This window comes from Glossina fuscipes, unplaced genomic scaffold (assembly GCF_014805625.2).
Source record: "Glossina fuscipes isolate IAEA_lab_2018 unplaced genomic scaffold, Yale_Gfus_2 2, whole genome shotgun sequence".
Taxonomy (NCBI): Eukaryota; Metazoa; Arthropoda; class Insecta; order Diptera; family Glossinidae; genus Glossina; species Glossina fuscipes.
Genome location: NW_023998416.1, coordinates 35,455,426 through 35,480,800, shown reverse-complemented (window position 1 = coordinate 35,480,800; position 25,375 = coordinate 35,455,426). Strand labels below are relative to the sequence as shown.

Below are 25,375 nucleotides of genomic sequence, written 5' to 3'. Positions count from 1 at the left end.
AGAAAATTTTTGCAGCTTTCTCCTGCTTCAGAGTTAGTAGAAAGACAACATTTTTTAACGACGGAAATAGCTACAAGATTTTGAAAATTGTAAAAGGCTTCTAGGACACAACGCTAACTGTTCGGTTTGCTAATAAGTTTCTTCAAGTGCATCAGTAAATCAGAAGGATATGTTTAATAATCGGAGAAGAGAAATAATAGTCCGCATGAATTTTTCGGTCGCTATTGTTTTATTGACATTGGAGTTTATTGATGTCCGTGAGAGGAAACGTGTATGTTTTGCACAACTCGACGACCCCAGTACTCTTCCAGGTTAAATGGTTTAAAATTTTTCAACTGATTATCCGAGTCGTTGCAGTTAACCACTGGAGTGCCTTGCTCGCTGACCTTAAATGAAATAATATATAAACGAAACATTAAAGTTTGGAGAATTTAAGTACGAATTTTTCTCAATCCATGAAATGGTTAACGTTAAACTTGACTCTCTCTTGATGTCACAAATATCAACTGCACCAAGTTTTGATCTTGTGGTATTAACTGAAATTCCTAATTTCCTTTATTCGACATACTATTATGACCAAAAGTTGGAATGCTTTTCCGTTTAAATCGCGAACAGTTTTGAGAAATTTGCGATATAACTAAACGATTTTTTTGTATTTTGAGAACAACTAGGAAGTTTCAGAACTATTTGACTTGAAATTCTGGTCAAAAAAAGTCTCGAATAATCAATAATACAATGTGAGTAGATTCGTTATTGTGAAAAATGTTCGAGGTTCAAATGATTTTTCAAAGACGATTGCATCGATATAAGCGATAAATACCAACGATGAATAGGGGAATCGCGTCCAGCGCATTCTATGCGCTACTTAAACTACACCAATCGAAAACACTGCCTCTGCAATAGAACTAAAAATCTTTTTAAGCACTTCGCAACTCCAATTCCAGTTCTCACGTAAAATCTGCTCAAAACGCCATCGTGTCTCATATATTGTAAAAGAAGAAAAATTCATTTTTTAGATAAAAGTGGACAAGCGTATTTTGTTACGCACTGAAAATGTCAACACATTTGAAATAGATATATGTCAAGTTATAATTAATGTGACGAAAGAAGAAAGACTTGTTTGGACGTCCCTACGATTTAAACAAGAAAATCATAGTTCTTTTTGATTGTAGTGGTAGACAATTATTTTGCTTCCGTTGAACTTATAGGACTACGAACGGTAGAACATTTAGAGCAGTCTCAAAAAAGTAACTTTACCAATATGCATTATTTATTTTTATTAGTACAAATTAAAATGAGAGCCTCTCATGAAATTTGAAGTATTTCAGTTGTGTAACTATGAAATTCAAAAGTTTCGCTTTGCATTTTTATCCGTTCGAGACATTTCTTTGTACTTCTTGATGCCTAATATAACGTATTTTTAAATGATGGTTTTTTGTCATTGCGATAAAAAAAAAATTGAAATGAGTAGAAAAACAGCGCAATAAAAGAATCCTATTATGTCAATAATCTCGATAATTTTGAAATCTTGGAATGCATATCAACGAATATAGAATACTTTGAAGTAAGTATTGCACTTAAATATATTGTTCCTTACCTTTGTCCATGCTTCTCTAATGTAACGAATCAATTCGTCATGTTGTGTTAACGATTCGCGGGTCACATTATTAATATTGGTATTATTGGTGTTATTATTATTGCTCATATGTTGTGAATATACTGCTGAAGATGATGTATTGTTGTAGTGTAAGTTACTACTGATTGAATTGTTTGAATTACGATTTGTTGGCATATGATGATTGTCGTAGTGATTATTTATTGCTGACGATAGAGAGGATGACGAGGACGACGATAATGATGAATTCGAATGATTATTATGATGATTGTTGCGACCACCACCGTTCGGTCTTACATAAGAGTAACGCCTGGAAATAAGGAAGAAAATTGTAGCAAATTATGACTTTTACTGGAAATTAACCAAAGCTCTGGTAACGTAATTCGCGACCGCGGCAAGCTTCAAAAAAATTAGTATTCGTTCCTTTTGATAAAACAATGAAAGAAGAGTCAATCTGCGTACTTCATTTAATTGAACTGCAGAACTCTAAAAGCTTACAGCTTCAAAGCACGTTAACATGGACTCAATACTCAATAATCATGAGTTTTATCATTTCCTTTCCCGTACGATTATGCACAATTTTCGGCGCTATATTGCTATAACGGTTCTAACTTGTAACTTATAAAAAGAACCGCACTTTGACTGTTAGAACAGTGTTTAAGTCAAATGCAGGTCCTTAGCTCTTGTCGCATTTTCTACGGCGGCACGGCGAGGTATAAAAAATATTTTCTCAGTTAAAAAATTTTATTTAGGAATCATTGTCTAGTGCAACGGCTCTCAGGCCTTTTTAGAAGAGAAAGCCCCGATCATTTTTGCGAACATAGTCAAATTCTTTTAACTGATATCTTGGTTCTTTTCGCTGCATTCTAATCCTAATAAAATGTTTTATCTCACTTCATATCTCATCGAGCTCTAAAATGTAAATATGAGGGAACAAATATTCTCTGCAGAAAATTTATTCCTTTGCAACAAAGAGACCTTGGCACAATTTGCCCAAACACATAAAAGAATTAAAAGAACATGAAAAAATAATTGAAAATTTCACGCTTTTTAAATAAAGTTTAATCGAAGGAAAAAGTCTCTCATTAAAATAAAATATATAGCCTATATCAACTTACCCACGATCCATTCTTGTTTTTTGTGGTTTTTATTTTATTTTCAGCTTTAAAATTTTTTTCTTAATTACCAGCCACGCAATCTATTATTTGCCTGCTTAAGAGTTTCCTGTTTTTTAATCAGTTAATTTATCTTTTGTTTTGCAGTTTATATTTCAACATATACACGCGCACACGCAAGAAAATCCAATGAATCCAAATGAATTATTTCTTTTGTCTTTTGCAGCAGCTACGCAAAGCGGACGCTTTGTTTATTTGCAAGTTTTTTTTTTGTCTGCTTTCTTTGTTTTTGTCTTTTAATACCTGTCTTCATTTACACATTTTTTCGATAATTACATAGTATAATAGTTAAAAATACTGTAACTAAATAAAACACACAAAAAAGAGTAGTAAAAAATTATCGACGATGGTTTTCTCTAATATAATCTGATTGGGCTTTACTAGCATTTATAGTTACATTTCAATTTTTTAAACCATTTCATTACTTTTCTTAATTTGGATGATATGATTCCGATCGCCTGTTTTGAAATCTTTATTCTGTAGAATTACTTAAATGTTTTCGCCTCTATTTTTCTGATCTACCTTTTAGATTAGATGCTTACTTTTCTTCTCTATGGAAAGCACACAACTTAAAGAAAACAAATTTGTCGATATAAGACAATCCGAATATTGAGACAGTGCTGCAAAAAACATACTACCGACCTAACCCATTCCAACCTTTTTCTACTCGATGCACCTACGCAGTGTTGTAAAAATAACGTATTTATTTGCAAAATGGAGCGGCGTTTTATATTATTCTATTTGTATACGCATGCTAATCTGTCATTATTATCTTTCTTCTCTTATACCATGATCCATTGCAGCGATTAAGAGGATTATCTTCAAATAACCACATAACATCTAATACATATAAAAATCTCTTCCTCCGCTCTACTTTGCAAGTACGTCCAGGTTACGTCGCTTCATACAATTTGCTTTATTTTTCTACTACTAACCCTCGTAAGTCTTTGTTTATTACTTGATTTAACTTAGATGAGCGCACGATCTCCAATCATCCTATTTAATGAAATTTAGTCCGATCAACTAATTCTTTTATTTTGTACTTCGAAATACGATTGTAGCCAATTTATTAATAAAATATAGTTACTCACATCGATTTTTTTAGCTTATGTAAAAAAATGAATGTATTAAAAGTATTAAAATAAATTTAAAAATACTAAAAAAAATTTATTCCCTAACCGTAATCGGACCATGTGTTTTTATAACCAATGATAGTATTAAGTAGTGAGATCTATTTCCTGCGCACTACCTGTCGCTGTTGGCTACTCTCTCTTAATATTTTTGTAAATAGGCTTTGCTTTTTGTTCTCATATGGACCATTACAGATCGTGGCCAGCGAGTTCGAACCTTTTTCACACTGATCTTCGCGGCATCAGTGAGCGTTTATATGAGGCCTCATTTGCTTGAGCGTATTCACTGTGTGCATTATATCTGGTGACAAAGAGACTAACGATTTATTGTGTGCTGTTTTGTTCTTGAGCGAGGTCAGAAAGAAGCTGTCACTTCCATACCAATTCTAGGATAAAGGGCCTCCATGCAGTGCAAAGTTATCTTCTATTTTCTTCTATCCTGTCTTCAATATATACTTTAAAATACGAAAAAATTTTCTCTTTGACCTAATATTTCATATCGTTTTTTACATGCAAATTTTATTTTATTATTGCCTATTTCCAGTTCTTTTTAAATTGGGTGTCGCGGGTATAAGTAAAAATAATTTGTTTTCCCGTTTGCGCGTAATACAATCAGATTGAAATCGGGACCAACGATTGGGGTTGAATTCGCTATGCGTAATACAGAGCTAGAACGTAAAAACAATCTAACACACGTTACCAAGGGTAATATTATCTAAAGTAAAATACATAAATATATTGATATCGTAAGTGGATGATAGAAATATCTTGAGCGACATACCATTTCAGAATAGTAACCGTAGTATCACATTTGATAATTTCTTTGCAAGTTATGAACTGGACAAAAGTTTATTATATAAAAATGCGAAACTTTCAAAATTTAAACAAAATAATAGAGATAAAGTTATCCTACGGCTCTTCGGAGTAACATTATCTAATGACCCTCGAATTTAGTTTGCTTATTTAAATAAATTAATCAAATGGCTAAATTTCGCGTTGTTGGCCACCTTAGATCAAAGGGAAGGAAAATATATGCAATTGAACGAAAAATTATCGAACTAAAATTTAAAAGTATAAAAGTACAGTATTCATGGTGCGCACGGAATTTAACAACTTTGTATGTTATTGAAATCTGAAAAAGATTGCAACTTAATATAATTAATTCATTCATATTTAAAATTCTCACTGCACTTAACACATTTAAAATTGTTATGATTGCAACACAGTCATTTTCCATAAACGAAATTCGTTTACTCTTTTGATGGCTGTTGTTTTTAGAAATTTCCAAATTGCACGAAAAGATTTCTACATTAACACTAAACCTATCGACATTTCATGTGTACCTATTCCTACCATGAGCGGTCAACAAACCGCTTAAAAAAAATATGTGTAAAATAACTAGTAAACAAAATATTTTTCTGATGCTGCAATAAAAACTCGTTCCCCGCTTTTCGATGTTATATGTTTTATTTACTTTTATGCATTTTCACCACATTTTTTACAAATTACAGCATTTTGTATTGCACATCTTCCGCATACGTATTTTTTACATTTTATACAACTTTTGTTTGTTTTGTTGACTTAACAATATCTTATTTGACAAGATCTTCGTTCAGAAGAAACAGTATGTGTATTTATTATTGTTTTTGATGAGCATTCTTGGCTTATCTGTTTCTCTTTCTGATATTCGGTCCCAAGTTCTTCTGCCAATTGAAACAAAAACTCTTGCCTCGATATTTCCTCACTCGTCGTTTTTTTATATAAAATCCAAGAATTTATCCCGGCTAAATCTAAGATATTGAAAAATACTTGTAAAGACCATATTTGACATTTAGATTTTACACTATATTTTCTGGCCATTTGATCGTTTACATCTACACGGAATTTTGTGCTGTTGTAAAATCTAATTGTCTTTGGTCCACGGGTGTCGTTTTTTTCAATTTCAACGGATGAATGCATTGAACTAAGTATAAATACTTTTTTATTGGGTTTAGCTTTATAAATTGTAAGAATAAAATCTTTCGATTTGTCTAAAATTGTTCAGAAGCGTGTCATACTATCCTATGCCTGTCTCGCTAATTTTAGTAGCTCTCTTGTATTTCTCCGGATAGTTCCAACAAGTGTAGTTCTTTTTTCTAGAAGTTTACTCGCTAGTGATACGCTTGTGAAAAAATTGTCAACTGTTACATTTCTCCCATGGCCCATATATGGTTCTGATAATTTCAAAGTTACAAACTCTCCAAGCGGGATTGATGATTCTCTACCTTCATCTTTTCCCATATATGGAAAGCCGTTTACTATAAATTTACTACTTACATCGGAAGCTAACCAGAATTTTATGCAAAATTTGTCGGGCTTGTTGGGCATGTATGGAATAAATCTACAACGTGCTTTTGTAGGAAACAATTGTTCATCTATAGCAAGATATGCTCCTGGTTTATAACAGTTTTGTCGGTCATAATATTTCCTTGAAAATATTATATATATATTCCGCTGTTAGACCCTTCTTTTATTTTTTTCCAAACAGTTCCGTCCATAGCAATTTCAATCTCTTCCTCACTTTCACTTTCGGAACTAACTATAAATCGCTTTCTTTTTGATCCTCTTCGTATATTCAAAATATTCTCTTCGTCCGCATTGCTGTCAAATAAGTCACAATAATTTACTGCAGTACGAATATCGTAAACTTCTTGATCATCTTCCGAACAATCTTCGTCAATATTATTTATTTTGTCTAATAAATTGATATTCCTCAAATGTCTTGACATGTTTGGGGATGAATATACAAATGACAAAGTAAAAACTAAAATATAAATCATAAACGTTATGTTCTTTGTTCCAATAACAACGAAAAAAATTCTAACCGCACATTTGTCTACAATGTAAAACAATTTCAAGAACGCGATTATCGAAGAATATGGTCGTAAAAAACTTAAATTTTTCAAACGGTCAAATGACCGCTCGTGATAGACTAGACATGGTACAATTTGTTTTCGGAAAATACATATTAAATAATCTAATATAAGCCAAAGATTTCTTATTTTTGTGAATTTCACTTCCTAAATACTTTTATTATAGCCTGTGTTGCTAGTGCTCAATGTCTCTTTTTTTAGTCTAAATAAATGCATTCATGAAAGTTTTCATTTGTAAAATAAAAAAATTGTTCTCTTATAAATTTTGTTTTGCTTTTATAAAACTAGTAAACAAACATAACAACAACAAAATTTAGATTAAACATAAACTTTTTAACAGTTTCTCGTACTGCAATTCTTTAAAAAGAAATATATAAAACTTCGATTTATAGGTGAATTTTTGTAAGACATTAAAAATGGTCTGAAACCGAAAAAATAATTTAATAAACAATGATTTTTTGTAGTTAAAAATATTCTCACACTTGCATATGATTCAGATCAAACGATCAAAAAGTTTGGTACGGAGCGTTCGGAGAATAAAATTGAATTCTCTCTGTTATTTGTAGATAGTTTAACTTATGTGTTGTCGTTTTAGTATAGTTGCTAATAAATTTACATATAAATTGTACCCGTTTGCCTCTGCTCTTTAAAACGTTTATTTAATATGAAAACACTTCACAAAATTCTGTAAATTTAACCCTGTAAAAAGAATTACATTTAAATGACTAAAATTTATAAATATTTTCTTCAATTAATATTTAACATAATTTTTTACTAACTTGGCAATTTAATGAATATAAAACATTTTATTCAATAATTGCAATCCGCAAAAATAACGTCATTTCTTTTGCCTCAACAATATTTGTCAAATTTTTTCCTTTGTTTTACAAATCATCATCCCCTATAATCTCGTCGAAAGCCTCATTTTGCACCGATTCTTGCGGACAGGAATTACGAAAGAATACAGCACCATAGGAATGGGATTGTGGTAGCTTTGGATTCTGCTTATTGAGTATACGTTGAGTTAAAAATTTTACTGGAGCAGTGGGAGAATCCGATGATGGTGATGATGACAAAACTTGTGAAGCATAATTTGACATGGTTGTGGACGAAGGTGATGATACCACAGAAGTATTAGCAGGGTTATTTTCGGTTGCTGTGTGAGTTGACGAAGAAGTCGTGGATGAAGATGAAGGCGTTTGTGCGCAAGTAAAGTCTACATTCGCATTGTTAATAGCGTCCAGTGGTTCGTTCTCCTTGTAGTTGAGTAATTCATCAACCATAGCTTGTAAACACACTGACATTAACATAGCTTGAGGACTGCTTATAGTAATCCAACGTAAAGTTTGTTTAGACATTAGATATTCGAAGGATAGCTGCAAATCGTAGGGGTGATCCTTACATTCTTGAGTGTTATGTACAGCCGTAACACGCCAACAACGCATGCGAGTTACACGGAATTTGGTTTCATAGATTTTGTCCACTTTCATAGTTCTTATTGAAAGCTCTTTATTGCCAATAGCTATTGAAGCAATAGTCTGCGGCTCTGGATAATCTACCTGCGCAGATAAGAACTGTAAGCAACCGTACATAGGCAATTGTCTGGCCAATTCAATATATTCCAATTTTAGGCCATGCTTTTGCAAGATTCTTAAGTTTTTTAATATCTCCGGCGTAGTAATAATCTGTTCTCTTTCTATATCCGCCACTGTTTGCATATACAGTAAATTCAAAGCTACAGGTTCTTTCATAACAAACAAATCAAGTCCCGGGTTAAAATAGTTTCTGTATATTTGTATTTGACAAGGTTGTGATCGAAGACGGGAAATAAACGGCGATTCGAAATCCATAAGTTTGCGCAACAGCACTATAGCATCATTAGCTTCTTTTCTAACCAAAAATAGACAAAAACAATGCATCATCTTTGAAGGCAAATACAATATTTCTGATGTTTTTGCCAGTAGAGCCGTGGCGTTATCTGAAACTCTGCATTCTATCCGCATGTGATAATTATTCGGTAGCATCACTTCCAAAGTTACAGTTGCCATAAAATCCTCTTCATTTTGATCCTCTGAACTGTCATTTCCGTAACCAAACCATTCTTCCAGAATATCCGTGGATGTCTCTAATTGCGCTGTTAGCAAAAATTTTTGAAAGATTTCCAATTTAGCGATTCTGTTGTCTTGGCCGACTGATTGGAGGTAATGTTCTAAAGCTGCACGCCTGGCTTCTACTTGGTTGTTAGTTAAGGGTAAAAGTTTCTTTGGTGGGAAATTTGGCAATTCCAATCCCATTTCCAAGCAACGCCTACGTAACTGTTCATGCAAGGCATGTAATTGCTTATAACGTAAGCAAGCGTGAAAACAACCATTAATATAAATGTTATAAGCTGTATAACTTGTACCCGCTCGTTCTGCATACAGCTCTTGTGTGTCTGGTATAGAAAAATGCATGGCTTCCAGACTATTTTTTTTTTTAATTTTATTAAATTAATAGAACGAAGATTTTCAATACCTATCTATTAAAATTGAACTGAATTCTGTTTCCACGTTGAATATCTTTAAATACTAAACATGTAACTTCTATAAAAATTAGTCATTATTTTCTTCTGCTATAATTATTCAACAATAATAAAAACTTAAAAAAGTTAGCTGGAATACTTTTATTTCTTTTGTTGATTTTTTCTTTCTTTTATTTCTTTAAGGTTAATAAATAATTGCGGATTTCCACTATTTACATAGTGCTATTGAAAACGGACAAATAGTGGGAATTTATTTAAGAAACTTAGGAATTTACAAGAACTTTGTCACACCCTACCCTTGTGGTAAAGAATATATTAAATATGACGACGTGTGTAACAACCACAAGGACTTAAGATAGACCTCTTTTTTATTGTGCTATATGCCCGTGCGTGCGTCTGTTATTTGTTCATGTATATTTGATTTGGATGCGGAAATTTTTTGAACACCGTCTGATAAACCCGTGACCATGAAAGCTTAATCTTTATATCAAAAGAATTTCTTTATATAGAAATCTCATTTTTACTATTTCATGGCGAAATTTGGTTCATATCAGTAAATTGACAAAGAAATCAACCTTCCAAAACCGACCGAAGGCTTGGAATACCACCGCATATAAGGACTCTCAGGAAATGTAAACCCTTACATGCCAAAAAGGCCTATTTTTTAATGTTTTATAATGAAAATTCGTTCATGATAATACAATTGTTTGATATAAAAACTAAGTGGATCAAATTTGAACCACGTAGGTCTATTTCTTGGACCCCACTCGATGTAAAATTTCTCATGAATAGTAAACTCTTTACGAAAGGGGTTAAGTTTTAATAAAATTGGTCCATTGTACCAAATTTACTAAAAAACTAATCATTAGGGAATTTGAATCACATAGATGTGTTTTTTTAAACCGTAATATAAGGAGATGAATGCATATTTTTTATACCTTTATATAAAAAAGATTATATATTATATTTCAACCACTTGTATGAATATATGAAAAGAATTATCATTTTATTTTTGAAAATAGGGTAAAATCGAAAGCCACGCCTATAAAAATTGTATAAAACTATTGAGGAGACGTACAAGGGGAGATGAATGCATACTTTTTATACATTTATATAAAAAAGATTATATATATTGGGGCAGATCCATGTCCCAATTGTATTCCGCGGACCCAACGGGGCTGCTATGAGCGTGGCAGCTCAACATTCTCAATATTTTGCGGCTTTGTATTCCCTTTTTTTTTCATCAGCAGTTCCTAGAGAAATTGCAGTGTTCTTTAAGTCATCTTCTTATTTGATTTCTACAATTGAAACTATGAGCCAATACAATGGACAGTGCAAAAGAACTTAATATAAGGGTTATAATGGCAAGCATAAGGGAAAGTATAATTTCTAGTTTTCTATTAGGAAACTTAAACAATAATACAATTTTTGGGAAGTGAATTAAATTTGTTAACTTTGGATCACGTCATATTATGTTTTAGGCATCCTCCAATATGCAGGCTTTCATGAATGAGTCCTAATGTTTGCGTATGACGCTAAGTTAGCTTCCTCTCCTCCCAAGTTCTGAACCTGGGAAGAGAGCAAGCGTCTCGTTTTCCGAACCTTATGGTTGGTGTAAATGTAGTAGCATATCGCAAAAGCAAAAAATTAAAGTTTTGAGGAGGAGCTCGTTGGCTGTGGACTATTATGAAAAGACTCATAAGCTGGACTCTGCTTTGAACTTCGTGGATTTGAGGAATATACTCGATTCTAAATTGATGTCCAAGCGTGCTTTAACAAAGCGAAAGTTCTGCTGGGGTTTTTTAAACGTTGGTCGTGCGAATTTAACGACCCTTATATCAGTAAGAGAATATTCACCGCACTTGTTAGGCATCTATTGGAGAGTTCCGTTAGGGTGCGTGTTGTGTGGTCGCCAAACTGTAGGGACTATTCATCAGATTGAATCTGTGCATAAAGTTTTTATAAAATTGGTTTTGCGGGGTTTGAAATTGACCACGGCAGTATCATTGCCCCCTTACGGGAGTCGTCTGTAATTTATTCACCCTCCAAGCTTGGGGAGTAAACGTAGCTGAATAGGTGTCTGGTTTACTATAAAAGTACTATCTGGTGAGGGTAATTCGCTGTTTTGATTGAGTGAAATTGATGTTCATGTCCATACGTGGAGAATAACCCGCAATTATTGGCTTACTAGGATATCGCAGACTGGCAGTAATTATAAGGTCTCTTCATTTTTACGGTTTGACTACGGCGTCAGTTCTTGAAGCAAAAAGTGCAAATTTATATCACAACGCCTGATCAATGTTGTTGCTGTTGTTACGGTTTGTTATGGTTCACTTTTATTACATCAAGAAATTAACTGTTTTCTTTTCTTGTTCTTGTATTGTTTTTATTAGTATTATTTTTCCTTTTCTAATCACGATTGATTTGTGTACAAAGCATTGTAATTAATTTCATTCTTATTGAATAACAATAACAATAATAATAACGCCAAAAAAAAAAAAAACGAGAACTAAATTGTGTTAGGCGAAGTGGTGTAGGATATTGAATAGTCTACCTTGCCCGACTAAAATTACAGTTACTTGTCCTTGCTTGATTTTGAATACAAATCATAGTTTATCTACACAGTAGAATATCGCGGCGTTACCGATTTGACATTTCACAGTTTTTCTTTCTAGCTTTTTCAATGTCTACGGCTTTGAAGTTGATAATTAATTGTTTTTGCAGACAAGTAATATGTTGAAAACAGACGTATACCTTTTATATTGAATATTAAGAAGCGAATGTTCTTACAATGAATTCTACTGAACGAAGTCACTGCAATATATTGGATTTGTTTAAGGAAGCGAAACGCCAAAAACATGGTTTCCTAAGAGTCAGTGCTCCTATGGTCCGCTACAGCAAATTGGAATTCCGTCATCTTTTAAGGAAGAACTTCGTGGAATTGTGTTTTACTCCTATGATAATAGCAGACTCCTTTATAAATAGCGATAAGGCAATTAACATAATATATAATATATGGGTTATAATTAATTTATTAAATAAACTATTTATTATTTTTTAGGCTCGACAAAATGAATTCCGCACATCTTCAGACGATCATCCGGTAATAGCACAATTCGCAGCAAAGAATGCCACAGAATTTTCAAATGCTTCCCAGCTTATTTATCCATATGTAGACGGAGTGGACTTAAATTGTGGTTGTCCTCAGTCATGGGCAATATCGAAAGGTAGGCATTCTACAAGGCAACTAAATGATTTTAAATATATCACGGGAAAACACTTGGGACTTAAGATACTATGAATGCTAATTAAGACCATGTATGTGTTATATGATCCATGAGAGATGCAGAAGATAAATTAGTACATCTCCATCGAATTGGCATCTAAGTAATAAAATGTATGGAAATTATATAAACCTTCTGAAGGAGAAACTATCAAATTGTGTCAAAACTATAAAAAAATAATTGCTTATACGTTTGGTCTTTTTTTTGTCTCTTTGGAACACAGGAAATTTCTATCACATCTCCAAAAGAACGAGTAGAACCGCTGTGCCATGACGAATACTAGATGATTTTTATGTGATTAATTCCTTTTCTGAACTGGCGACTATATATAAGTATAAAGTCGGTGTTCAGGTTCACTGAAGAGCTTCATGACTTGGATACCCATAGCAATTCTTTAACTTTACGATGAAATTAAAATTATTTTCTTGCTTACTTACTACATTTACCTACATTTGCCATAGTTAACACATCATGCAGAAAGGGTTTATCGTTTAAAGTAGCCTTTTATAATTTATTTCCAGGTTACGGTTGCGGTTTACTTAAAAGACCTGAAAAAATTAAGGATATTATACTCAATATAAGGAGAGTATTAAAGGAGGATTTTAGCGTTTCAGTAAAGATGAGATTATTCTATAATGAGGGACTAGACTCAACTGTAGATTTCGCTCGACAACTCGAAAAATGCGGTGTCTCTTTCATAACTTTGCATGGGCGTAATATGTGGCAAAAATCGTCAGAACCTCTAAATGTGGCAGCTATACAGGATGTTAAACAGTCCCTCCAGATACCCCTAGTTGCCAACGGCGGTGTGCGAACTTGGCAGGAAGCATGCGATTTACACGAACAAACCGACGCTGATGGGATAATGGTAGCGCGCGGTCTTCTATCTAATCCTGCATTATTTAATCCATGCTACAAAAATCACAACACAACACCATTAAACTGTGTTCAGGATTGGCTAAACGTAGGTGCACAAAAAGACAGTAGTTTACAGTTTATGTGTTTCCATCATCATCTCACATTTATGTGGAGCAGTAATATGAAAAAAAAACCACGGTTAGAATTTAATTCGTTTTCCAGAAAGCAACAAATTTATGATTTCTTTAAAGAAAAGTATCACATTGAGCCATCAGTTGTAAATGCTAATAATCAGTTGAAATATCAAAAATGTACTTACAATCACTTTACGCCAGAACTCGCCCTAAAAGACTTAAATGGGGAAGAGGCTTGGAACTCGAATTCGCATGGTAAATTTTTTAAAGAATTCCAAAAAAAAATTGTGGAAAAGGAAGATCATTATGAATTGGAAAATAGTTTTTTTAATGAGCTTTCGTAAAACGAAAAACACGATAAAGTTTCCTCCTTGAGACAATTTGGATTTTCAACCAACCGTATTGGATATAAAAGCTAGAAAAATTGCGTATTTATTGTCAGTTTTGCATACTTTTAGCATTCTAGACAGCTCTTCAACCATTCATATATCTATACTAACAATTTTTATATTAAACAAAATTTCAGACTGTATAAAAAGTAGATATCTAATGAAAATAAAACATAACGTTACTTTAAAAGGAAGTTTCCCTCTCCTTCTTGGCTTTGAAGTAAGTAGGACATTTCAGATTTTTTGTGTCTATTTGTTCTTCCATTTGTAACACAGGTAATAGCCTTAAAAAACCTTACTATATTCTTGATTTGCTAAGGATTCCGAGTTATGGTAAAAAAAAATTGCAATTTTTAAAACTTCTCGACATAAGTCGCTTAGTAATAGCATTCCGACGTTCTACATTGAAAGCTACATGAAACCTTTGGATCCGCTGGGGAAATTTTTTGAACCCTCTCTCACCATGCTTCTGCTGTCCTTACCGTCTCTCACGAAACGTAGATTTATTCTTGGAGTTTCCTTCGTAATCAAAGTAATAAATGGTGCTATTGACTCGCCTTCATTACTTGGTGAAATAAGCTTTAATGTCCCTAACCGCTTCTCTAGGCACTTTAAGCTTAGTCAGTGTAAATGTAATTATGAGCTGTTTAACTCGCTCAGAGTTGTTTGCAAGAACTTAAATGACTTCTATTACTTATTCCCAGTTGTAAACACTTTGAAAAACTAGCGAAATTTCGGATCGAAAGTATATAAAATGTCATTAAAAGGTCTTAAACAGTCTTAAACAGTTGTAAACGGTTGTAAACAGTTGATAAAAATAGCGAAATTCCGGAACGAAACTATATAAAATGTAATTAAACAGTCTTAAACAGTTGTAAACAGTTGTAAACAGTTGATAAAAATAGCGAAATTCCGGATCGAAACTATATAAAATGTAATTAAACAGTCTTAAACAGTTGGGTTATATGGGTTATATATTTAGTATAGTGTATGGGTTATATATTTTATATATATATAAATATATAAGACAGTAGTAGACGTCATAAGGTAACTTTGTACTGCGAGGAAAAGTTAGAAAATTTAATGTTAACGCATACAAAAAGAGAGAGAATACTAGCTAACACCTTTTGGTACCCCGCGCCTTCCAAAAAGCAGTGGTAACGCCATGGTAACGCGTAAAAGCAGAGATGTTAAGATTTGTTAAAAGCAACGTCCAAATGTTCAACTCAGTGCCAAAAAAAAAAACGTTTTAAGTTATTACCAAATTTATCTATCAAGAATTATGTTATGATTATCCAAATTTTTTCGCTTTCGTGTGCTTGTACCGTTTCGCAAAATGTCTGCAAACCAACATTAACTGGACGCAACTTTGCTTGTTTTAGTCGTTAACAAGGCCAAAATTGAATCAGCCCGCAAAACCTTATTGCTGTTTTTACTTTACCTTTAACCGTGCTTTTACTCCGGCCCGACTTCGGTAACAAGAGAGAATCATTTTCTTTTAAATTCTTTTGTTTAAAATCCAAACGAAAGCTAAAAAAATTTCCAAAATGAGATTTGCAGGAATCAAGAAGATTTAATAAAAAACCGAGTTGGATGTTTAACAGCAAGTATGAGGAGATATAGTGAAACATTCACGCAGGATGATATAAATGATGAAAAACGAATGTTTTTACTTAATGACAAACATATATATATATATAGTCGAGTTATTGAGATAGCAGCATTCAACATGCATCAAAGAAAACTTTTCTTGTTCTTCGCAGAAGTAATAGAAATAATTAGTAAATTTATTTATTGACAATTATATATCCCGTAAAAAAACAGTATCTTCTCTATAGTATTAAAGCACATCTTTGCCAAGAAAAATTCAAGTGGCCACTAATAAAATCACTGCTTTATCATCCTACCTTAAATTCGGTGGAAATACTTCCTGCTAACTTCCTATAATAAAATCTAATAAAATACTTTAGCATGTTTTATTTGTTAGTGTTGTAAAAAAGATTGAACAAGGTGTTATATCTTTGCTTAAATATGTTTACTTGACTGTACTATTCACATACAGTACGAAAACTTACCATTTCTCCTATTAAAAACGGTACTTATGGATTGAGGATCAAAATATATGATAAAAAATTATATTAAATAACAATTCAAGTATTTTTTTGTCACTTGAAGTAGGCAAAAATTGAAACTTAATCTTCAAAAAATGTCACAGAAAAGTGTACACGCAGCGAAAATACCAAAGAAAAATTAAAATATCTTAATGGCACTTAATTTTCTTAAGTGGGTTTCTTTACTACATTAACTTCTGCCACAAAAAACACAAAAACGCAAGAGATTAGAAAAGTGGTTATAAAGTTGAGAAATGGTGAAAAATCGTACGCGGCAGTAACAAAGACAATTGAAATTAGTCGTACTACTGATTACACGAATACAAATATCGCAAAAAATTGGCGTCGGCCGACCAAAAAAATTTTTAAGCATTAAAAACGAAATGTCAGAATTCTAATAAATAAATTCAAAACTAGTGCGGAAGGCCTAGGAAAATATAAGTCAATTATCGTTCATCATGAAACAGTTCGAAGTGTTTTAAAAGCCAGCGATTTTCATAGCATATAAAGTTTGGGGGTCTACATGTCTTTTCTTAAGCCAATAAAAATATTGAATTATTATTTTTGTTTTTTAAAAAATGTATTTTTTGACCCCCAGCCCTCAAACGAAATTTTTAATTAGAGAAACCTTCATTTTTCGCCTTTTGTGTAGACATTAGTGAGCTACTGTACATACCTTACCAGATCTTTAACGTGTCTAAACTTTAGAAAGTTTGATAAACCTCTACCAAACGCGCGAAAGTTGATTAGCACATATTTGATATTTATGATCTCAAATTACGCTATGTAAATGTATAAATTTCCTCTATCATTTTTTGATGCTTTTTTAATACGCCGTAAAAAGAATGATTGCCACCCTACTTTTTCTTATTATTATCTGGCATCATTGTCCGGATTTCATAATTAACGAATAGAGCATAGAAATAGTAAGACACGTTAAGGCAGACGCTTCGTCGATTAATTGCGGCTAGTTATTAATTTTAAAATTCTTCTTCACAAGTAACCGGACATTGCTGCGAATATAGAAGAAAATTTTCAAAAGGCAATTGCGTATACATAATTGTGTAAGTGTTTTTAAATTAATGAGAAAGAAGAAAGTGAAAATTTTTGTAAAACACATTATGAAGTAAAACTATTCACGTCAAAAAGGTATGTTTATCACGACCGAAAAAGAGTGTATACTTCCCAATTTTTGTTGTAACGTTTTAATACATTGTTGTTATTAGCTATGGCACAGAATTAAAAATGGCGATCCAAGCGTTTTTTCTCTATATGTGTGTAAACTCTGTGCAAACTTTGTGTAAACGGAGCAGCTACAACTATTAGCGAAATATAGAAATTATATGCAAATTAAGCAGATTTTTTAGTTAACAACGCGTTTTTATAGATTTAACCTTATGACAGTGTTCTTGCATTTTCCCGCTTTTAATGGGCGTTCTGTTATAATTTTTATAGAGTTGCCCCTTCTTTTTTGCGAGGCCAGTGTTTAGTACCTCTTATTAATTTTTATCTGAAAAGCATTTGAAAACTTATTTATTTTAATTTTTACAGTCATTTACGTGTAGAAATTTCCATCAAAACCTGAAAGCACTATTCCTTCCGTAAAGTTTTAACATCAACAAGATTTCGTACAAGTAAAGAAGGATAAAGCGCGGAATCTGTACAACCCAACGTCATTACAAACTAAAGGCCTGTTTCGCCGGAAGAAACGGCAAGGGTAAAGATATCCTATTCCACTATATTCGGAGTTTCGGATAATCTTCAAAGTTACGAAAAAGGTAAAGTAGTTCATATTAATGTACGATAAAAATTTACTGACTCATATCAAGAATAATTTAATAATAGTGCAAAAAAGAAGGAGATATCCATCATGCAGAATGGGAGCGGTGCGGGGACAAGCAGTGGTCTATCCATTGAACAAATATATCAAAAGAAATCGCAGTTGGAGCACATCCTCCTGCGTCCGGATACCTATATTGGTTCCGTCGAACACACGAAGGAATTAATGTGGGTTTATGATGAGGAAAAGAAACGTATGGTGCAAAGGGAAATAAACTTTGTTCCAGGTCTTTATAAGATATTTGATGAAATCTTGGTTAATGCTGCGGATAACAAACAACGCGACAAAAGCATGAATACCATTAAAATTGACATTGATCCCGAAAAAAACACTATATCTGTGTATAACAATGGTCAAGGTATACCGGTGACAATACACAAAGAGGAGAAAATATATGTGCCCACCATGATTTTTGGTCACTTACTGACGGGTGCCAATTTTAATGACGACGAGAAGAAAGTAACGGGTGGTCGAAACGGTTATGGTGCCAAACTATGTAATATATTTTCAACCAGCTTTACTGTTGAGACCGCTAGTCAGAAGTTTAGAAAAAGCTTTAAGCAAACATGGACTAGCAACATGACCAAAACTGACAGAGAACCAAAGATTAAAGATTTTGCAGGGGCTGATTTCACCAGGGTTACCTTTAGTCCAGATCTGGCGAAATTTAAAATGGATCGTTTGGATGAAGACATAGTAGCTTTGATGTCACGAAGAGCTTTTGACATTGCAGCTTCTTCCAAAGGTGTGGCTGTGTATTTGAATACGAAAAAATTGCCTATAAAAAACTTCAAAGAATATATTGATCTATATGTTAAAAATGAGGAGGATTCGGGTCAGCCAGTGAAAGTTGTTTATGAGCAATGTGGGGAGAGATGGGAAATAGCTTGCTGCCCGTCCGATCGCGGTTTCCAACAAGTGTCATTTGCTAACTCCATAGCTACCACGAAAGGTGGCCGTCACGTTGATCATGTGGTGGATAATATTATCAAACAATTGTTGGAAGTTTTAAAGAAGAAGAATAAGGGCGGTATTAACATTAAACCATTTCAAGTGCGCAATCATTTATGGGTATTCGTTAACTGCTTAATTGAAAATCCTAATTTCGATTCTCAAACTAAGGAAAACATGACCCTTCAAGTTAAAAGTTTCGGATCGAAATGTACAATATCTGAAAAATTTATAACCGCTCTTGCCAAATCAGGCATAGTAGAGTCTGTGTTATCTTGGGCCAAGTTCAAAGCAGAAAACGATATAGCCAAAACGGGAGGAAAAAAATCTCATAAGGTCAAGGGCATACCTAAATTAGAAGATGCTAACGAAGCAGGTACTAAAAATTCCATTATGTGTACATTAATTTTGACGGAGGGTGACTCAGCCAAATCCTTGGCTGTTTCCGGCTTAGGTGTTATTGGTCGCAATTTTTACGGTGTTTTCCCTTTGCGTGGTAAATTGCTGAATGTGCGTGAAGCCACATTTAAGCAGTTAGCCGAGAATGCTGAGATTAATAATCTTTGCAAAATCATCGGTTTGCAATATAAGAAAAAGTATCTAACCATGGATGATATTAAAACATTACGTTACGGTAAAGTGATGATCATGACCGATCAGGATCAAGATGGTTCTCACATTAAAGGTTTGCTAATTAATTTCATTCACACAAACTGGCCAGAATTGTTACGCTTACCGTTTCTGGAAGAGTTTATAACTCCGATTGTTAAAGCTACGAAGAAAAATGAAGAACTTTCGTTTTATTCATTGCCAGAATTTGAAGAATGGAAAAATGATACTCCCAATCATCAAACTTATAATATCAAATACTACAAAGGTACGTATCTTAAGGCACCTCCCACAAAGCTTCATATTTATTAATGAATATGAAACTTCAGGTTTGGGTACTTCCACTTCTAAGGAAGCTAAAGAATATTTCCAAGATATGGAGCGCCATCGCATCCTGTTCAAATACGATGGTTCCAAAGATGATGATAGCATTGTAATGGCCTTCGCCAAGAAGCACGTGGAGACGCGTAAAGATTGGCTTACTTCCCATATGGATGAAGTTAAGAGACGTAAGGCTCTGGGCCTACCAGAACGTTATCTCTATACGAAAGGAACCAAACATGTCACTTATGCGGATTTTATAAATCTTGAGCTGGTTCTTTTCTCAAACGCAGATAATGTGCGGTCAATACCATGTCTAGTTGACGGCTTTAAACCTGGTCAGCGTAAGGTAATATTCACATGTTTCAAACGTAACGATAAACGAGAAGTAAAAGTTGCGCAGTTATCTGGATCCGTGGCAGAAATGTCCGCTTATCATCATGGTGAGGTGTCTTTGCAAATGACTATAGTCAATTTGGCACAAAATTATGTGGGCTCGAATAATATAAACCTATTGGAGCCAAGAGGTCAATTTGGTACCCGCTTAACTGGCGGCAAAGATAGTGCTAGTGCTCGTTATATTTTTACTATCTTGTCCCCGTTAGCACGTCTTATATTTCATCCTGCCGATGATGCGTTGTTAACGTACGAAGTAGATGACGGTCAAAAGATTGAACCTCAATGGTATATTCCAATTATACCAATGGTGTTGGTTAATGGAGCCGATGGTATAGGAACCGGTTGGTCTACAAAAATTCATAACCATAATCCCCGAGATCTATTGGCCAATATAAGGCGCATGTTGGCGAAAGAGGAGCCTTTGCCTATGCATCCTTGGTAAGAAATTCAATTTTAGAACAATTTTCATAATCCCCGCATATGTTAAAGCTACAAGCAAAATTCTTCTCTACGCTTTAAAGTTTAGAGAGAAAATAGGTTTCACTTGATCCATGGGCACATAAAAAGGGCCTCTTCAATGTCTATTTCACCATTTAATTTAGAAATGGAGCGAAATTCTGCGGGAAGGTAATTTAGACCCTTTTGTGAAATTAGAAATCTTACCTAGAAATAGGTATAAGATAACTCGCAAACACGTTGATCATACGCGGGTATGTCGATCAACCCTGCGATGTGTTTTAATTGTTAGAACTCTGAATTTTTTGTTTGAGATTAAATTAAAAAAGTTTCTACATTGTAATATAAGCAATATTCTCTTTATTGGCGAGCTTTATGGTTTTTTATTTTAAAGTAATATCTCTAGAATATAATACGTTAATTTAAGACTAGATTGCGTTTGAGTTCATTTGTGTATTTCCCAGATTTTCAAACTTAGTAGTGAAAATAATAAAAAAACACATAGAAGTGGAGTTTATTCTTCTGACCGCAGTTCGGTAATCGTAATCGTGAATTAGTCAGATAGGCGGAGGTAACTCAATACAATACATTTATCTAAACTAATCAAATGTGCACACATCTCGGCTTATTCGATATGTGTTTTAATGCCTTCAAACACTTTACAAATCTAAGAAATTGCGTTTATTGTGAAAAGGTAAAGGATTGAGATGGTGGTTTGAAGAATGTTCATCATTTTAAACCGAATATGAAAATTCTTTTGTTTTGTCTTTGATTTTGCGTCTTTTACGATTCCTTTCAAATTTTCTAACTTTATTTCCTTTAATTTGTGTATTTGTTTTAGGTATAAGAATTATCGCGGTAGTATTGAATACATATCTGATGGGCGTTACGTAACCTCTGGAAATATTCAAATTTTACAAGGCAATAAAATTGAAATTTCTGAATTGCCTATAGGCTCATGGACTCAAGTATATAAGGAAAATGTTCTAGAACCGCTTTCAAATGGAAACGAAAAGCAAAAGGCTATAATTAATGAATATCGTGAATATCATACTGATACCACAGTTCGGTTTGTTATTAGTTTTGCTCCTGGTGAGTTTGAACGCTTGCAGTGCGAGGAAGGCGGTTTTTATCGTGTCTTCAAACTAAGTTCTTTGTTGTCAACAAATCAAATGCATTGTTTCGATGAATCGAATTGCTTGAAACGATATTCCACTCCGTTGGATATCTTGCGAGCTTTCTTCCCCTTGCGGCTGGAGTTTTACGGTAAACGAAAAGAATATTTGGTGGGCCAATTGGCTGCTCAAGCTGATCGTCTTACCGACCAGGCTCGTTTTATTATGGAAAAATGTGATCGTACTTTGGTGGTGGAAAATAAGAAGCGCAAAGTCATGATTGATGAACTAGTTAAACGGGGATATCGTCCAGATCCAGTGAAAGAATGGCAACAACGCATAAATATGCAAGAAGAAGAGGAGGGCGATGATGATGAAGAAGAAGAAGATGCCAATAGTAGTACTGTTAAAAAGGAGAAAAAGGAAGTAGATCCAGAGAAAGCCTTTCGTAAGCTCACCGATGTTAAGAAGTATGATTACCTCTTAGGCATGTCTATGTGGATGTTGACTGATGAGCGTAAAAACGAGTTGTTAAAACAACGGGATCAAAAATTGGCCGAATTGGCTGCTTTGAAGAACAAAACTATTGAAATGCTGTGGCTCGACGATCTTGACGAATTTGAAAAGAAACTAGATGAGGTCGAGGAAAAAGAACGACTCGATGAATTAGGAATAAATAAGAAGCAATCGAAGGCGTTAGCCAAAAACAAAGCAGCGTCAGCTGCTGTTTTGAAAAAGCGGGGTAGTGCAAAGGAAAATTCCGACGTCTTTCCTGATCCTCGTGGTATTAAGGTGGAATTTAAGGTCACTGACGATCTATTGAAAAAAGTATCGGCTTATGCCGCACTTAACGCCAAAATTAAAAAAGAGAAGGTTGATAAGAAAACTAAAGACGGTGTTAAACAGGAGCCAGAGGCAGACGAATTTGATGCTTTGGTAGAGGGTGGAACAAAAGGACCGAAAAATTCCCCAAGTGAAACAGCGACGGCCAAAGTAAAGAAAGAACCTGTTGTCAGAAAAGCGCGAACTAAGAAAGTTAATGGTGGAGAAGACGGCCTAAAGCAATCAAAACTCAACTTCAAACCAAAAGGGGTATGCTACATGTAAAAAAATATTAACGTTCGGTTAGGAACAAGATTTTGTTCGAAACTTTTCAATAGGGTTTCAAAGTTTTCTCGACAATCGAAGATTAATTGGAAATTTCTTCCCCTTTTTAAAACTCGAAGATTAATTGGAAATTTCTTCCCCTTTTTAAAAAATGTTTCACCTTTTTAACATTCTATTCCGCTGCACTTTTTACACACATCACTGAAGTACGAGGGTGTATATTCATTTTGTCGAAACGTTTGCAATGCCCAGAAGGAATCACCAGACACACCACAAAGTATATATATATTTGATCACCATCAAATCCTAAATGGATTTAAGTCCGTCTGTGCAATGCCTGCTGTAAATATTCTGCTCGCCGTTAAAAGCGTCTATAGACTTCAAATTTGACAGAAGCATTGAATCTATTGCACGCATGTTGGTATTGAAAATATTCCACATGCACCGAAGGGCATGCCCACAGAGCCACGTAAACTGAGAACACCTGCTTTTCATTATTCATACACTATAGCAGATAATTAATGTACAAAATTTTCAACGCATATTCTACTAACGATGCGGCAACACATGCACAAATATGACAAATTGGTCGCGCCTAAATAGTATTGTAGTGTATCAATATTTTATTTCAATACTTTTATAAGGCGCAGAAATAGGTTTTATAAACCCCATAAAGTATACAAATTTTTAGGCAGATCCAAATTTCGAATGTCCGTCCGTCCATCTCTCCGTCTTTCCAATGAAAATGGAGATACCGCCTACAAATTTTCAGAAGAATTTGGAAGTGACTTTTCCGAGAACATGCTTGCAACGCACATATGTCTATTCGATAAAAAATAGAAAAAATCAGCTGTGCTGACTCGATATTCTAGAGCATGAAACTTTAGTTTTCTCCCTTTTCTTGTCTTGTTTGGGATAACGATGATGGGTACAAAAGATTCGGCGACGATCGAATACAATTTTCTTACTTGTTTTATTTATGTCAAAGAGAACCTTTTCGTTACTTTGGCGTTGAAATTCTTTATCTCAAAAAGTGCGGTAGAAATGTCTTGGTGTAATGTATAGAATGTTTGGCTTTTTCAAACAGATATCATGTTGTATTGTAAAAGTTAATAGTGGCAAGGTCAGAAGTCCTCAATTAGGTGGTCTAACGCGCAGCATCCACTCGTTGAAAAGCGCAAGTCTTAATAAAAATATTTCATTTGAAGGCAATAACAAAGAAAAACTATTATAAAAAGCTTGATTTCTCAAAAACCAAAATAAAAGTATTCTATTTCTATTTTGCAAAACATTAGCGCAAAAAAAAAGCGAACGCAAGTGATGAGGAAAGTGCTGCTGCTATGTCGGGTAGTGATGTTGAAATGAATGTCTCGGTGGCACCGCGCTCCGATCGTCCTGGCCGTCGTGCCACATCCAAGAAAATCAATTATTCCGGATTACTAGCATCTGAAGAAGACGGTAGTACCGACGAGGATGAGTTGATTTTTAAAGATAACGAGGCTGATAAGGATACCCAGAACATAGCAAAAATCACTATCGATGAGGATTCGGATGTGATGAGTGGTTCGGACTCTTCTCCCAACAAAAACAAAAACTTTAGCAAAAGGCCTCATAAAAAGGCCTTATCCCCCAGTGACAGCGAAGACGATAAAAAGGTAAATGCTGTACATATCGTTAGAAAAGCATGAACTAATTTGGTTTAATCATTAGAAAAAGAAGAGACGCGCTATGGTGGAAAGCGATGTCGATGATGATGACTCTGATTTCGAGTAATTGAATTGCGTTCGTTCTTTTATACGTAAACGCATTGATAGGAGATTTCTTTATATTATTTTTTATATCCCACATTCTTTACACGTTAAGTATTCCTTTATAGAGTGTAGCGTTAGTTTAAAAACGAAAACCTGTTCACAACGGGGTATAATTTGATTTTAATTTAATGAATTGAATTATTTTTTATTTGTATTAATGATTAAAATAAATCAGTTTTAATTAAATTTAAATTAAAAGTTATCATATAATGTTTTCACTTATATTCTTAGCGCAATTGCAAACAATTTTAAATTTTATTTTTTGTTTTATGATTAAGTTTTCAAAATTGTTCTAAATATGCAAACACGCAACATAAAAAAATCCATAGCTTGTTAACGCAGGCATTTGTAAATACTTTTTAATTATATACGCGTTTGTATACAAAACAATTGTCAATATCAATAATTTTTCTTTCCGAAGCAAATTTGTTGTGGATGTAAAAATATAAGAACTGAAGTTTACAATTTTAATTAAAAAAATAGTAAAAAGCATCAATTTGGCTAATTAAAACGTAAATTTAAATAACTAAGTGCACATACATATATTATCAACATCATGTGCATTCTTACGAGGTAATAAAATAAATTGATTTTATTAAGAATTTAATGTTCAATTTTCGTTGTAATATAAGCCGAT

General features: G+C 33.7%; 4 protein-coding genes across 7 annotated transcripts; 2 read left to right on the top strand and 2 right to left on the bottom strand.

Annotated features, from left to right (window-relative positions):
- Window positions 1–206: 206 nt before the first annotated feature.
- On the bottom strand, window positions 207–3,399 carry LOC119633396 (myb-like protein D). 2 transcript variants are annotated; one of them, XM_038026938.1, is made up of 4 exons: window positions 3,216–3,399; window positions 2,734–3,093; window positions 1,598–1,925; window positions 207–386 (listed from the first exon to the last, which is right to left on the bottom strand). In XM_038026938.1, the coding sequence occupies exons 2-4, from the start codon at window positions 2,742–2,744 to the stop codon at window positions 246–248; spliced, it is 480 nt and encodes a 159-aa protein (XP_037882866.1). In that variant the 5' UTR covers window positions 2,745–3,093; window positions 3,216–3,399; the 3' UTR covers window positions 207–245. The 2 variants fall into 2 exon arrangements, with proteins under 2 accessions (XP_037882866.1, XP_037882865.1); XM_038026937.1 differs by having other exon boundaries at window positions 2,734–3,399.
- A 3,739-nt stretch (window positions 3,400–7,138) lies between these two features.
- On the bottom strand, window positions 7,139–9,526 carry LOC119633241 (sorting nexin-17). Of its 2 annotated transcripts, none has more exons than XM_038026684.1 (2): window positions 7,313–9,526; window positions 7,139–7,253 (listed from the first exon to the last, which is right to left on the bottom strand). In XM_038026684.1, exon 1 carries the CDS (start codon window positions 9,283–9,285, stop codon window positions 7,717–7,719), a length of 1,569 nt encoding a protein of 522 aa, XP_037882612.1. In that variant the 5' UTR covers window positions 9,286–9,526; the 3' UTR covers window positions 7,139–7,253; window positions 7,313–7,716. The 2 variants fall into 2 exon arrangements, with proteins under 2 accessions (XP_037882612.1, XP_037882613.1); XM_038026685.1 differs by having other exon boundaries at window positions 7,139–7,531; window positions 7,612–9,526.
- Window positions 9,527–11,980: 2,454 nt separating this feature from the next.
- LOC119633353 (tRNA-dihydrouridine(20a/20b) synthase [NAD(P)+]-like) lies at window positions 11,981–14,365 on the top strand. The gene is made up of 3 exons (XM_038026874.1): window positions 11,981–12,345; window positions 12,415–12,580; window positions 13,159–14,365. Exons 1-3 carry the CDS (start codon window positions 12,145–12,147, stop codon window positions 13,971–13,973), a joined length of 1,182 nt encoding a protein of 393 aa, XP_037882802.1. The 5' UTR covers window positions 11,981–12,144; the 3' UTR covers window positions 13,974–14,365.
- A 2,684-nt stretch (window positions 14,366–17,049) lies between these two features.
- LOC119633399 (DNA topoisomerase 2) lies at window positions 17,050–24,776 on the top strand. 2 transcript variants are annotated; one of them, XM_038026940.1, is made up of 7 exons: window positions 17,050–17,193; window positions 17,681–17,907; window positions 17,975–19,797; window positions 19,859–20,687; window positions 21,547–22,912; window positions 24,223–24,582; window positions 24,638–24,776. In XM_038026940.1, exons 3-7 carry the CDS (start codon window positions 18,000–18,002, stop codon window positions 24,698–24,700), a joined length of 4,416 nt encoding a protein of 1,471 aa, XP_037882868.1. In that variant the 5' UTR covers window positions 17,050–17,193; window positions 17,681–17,907; window positions 17,975–17,999; the 3' UTR covers window positions 24,701–24,776. The 2 variants fall into 2 exon arrangements, with proteins under 2 accessions (XP_037882868.1, XP_037882869.1); XM_038026941.1 differs by having other exon boundaries at window positions 17,050–17,278.
- The last annotated feature ends 599 nt before the right edge of the window (window positions 24,777–25,375 follow it).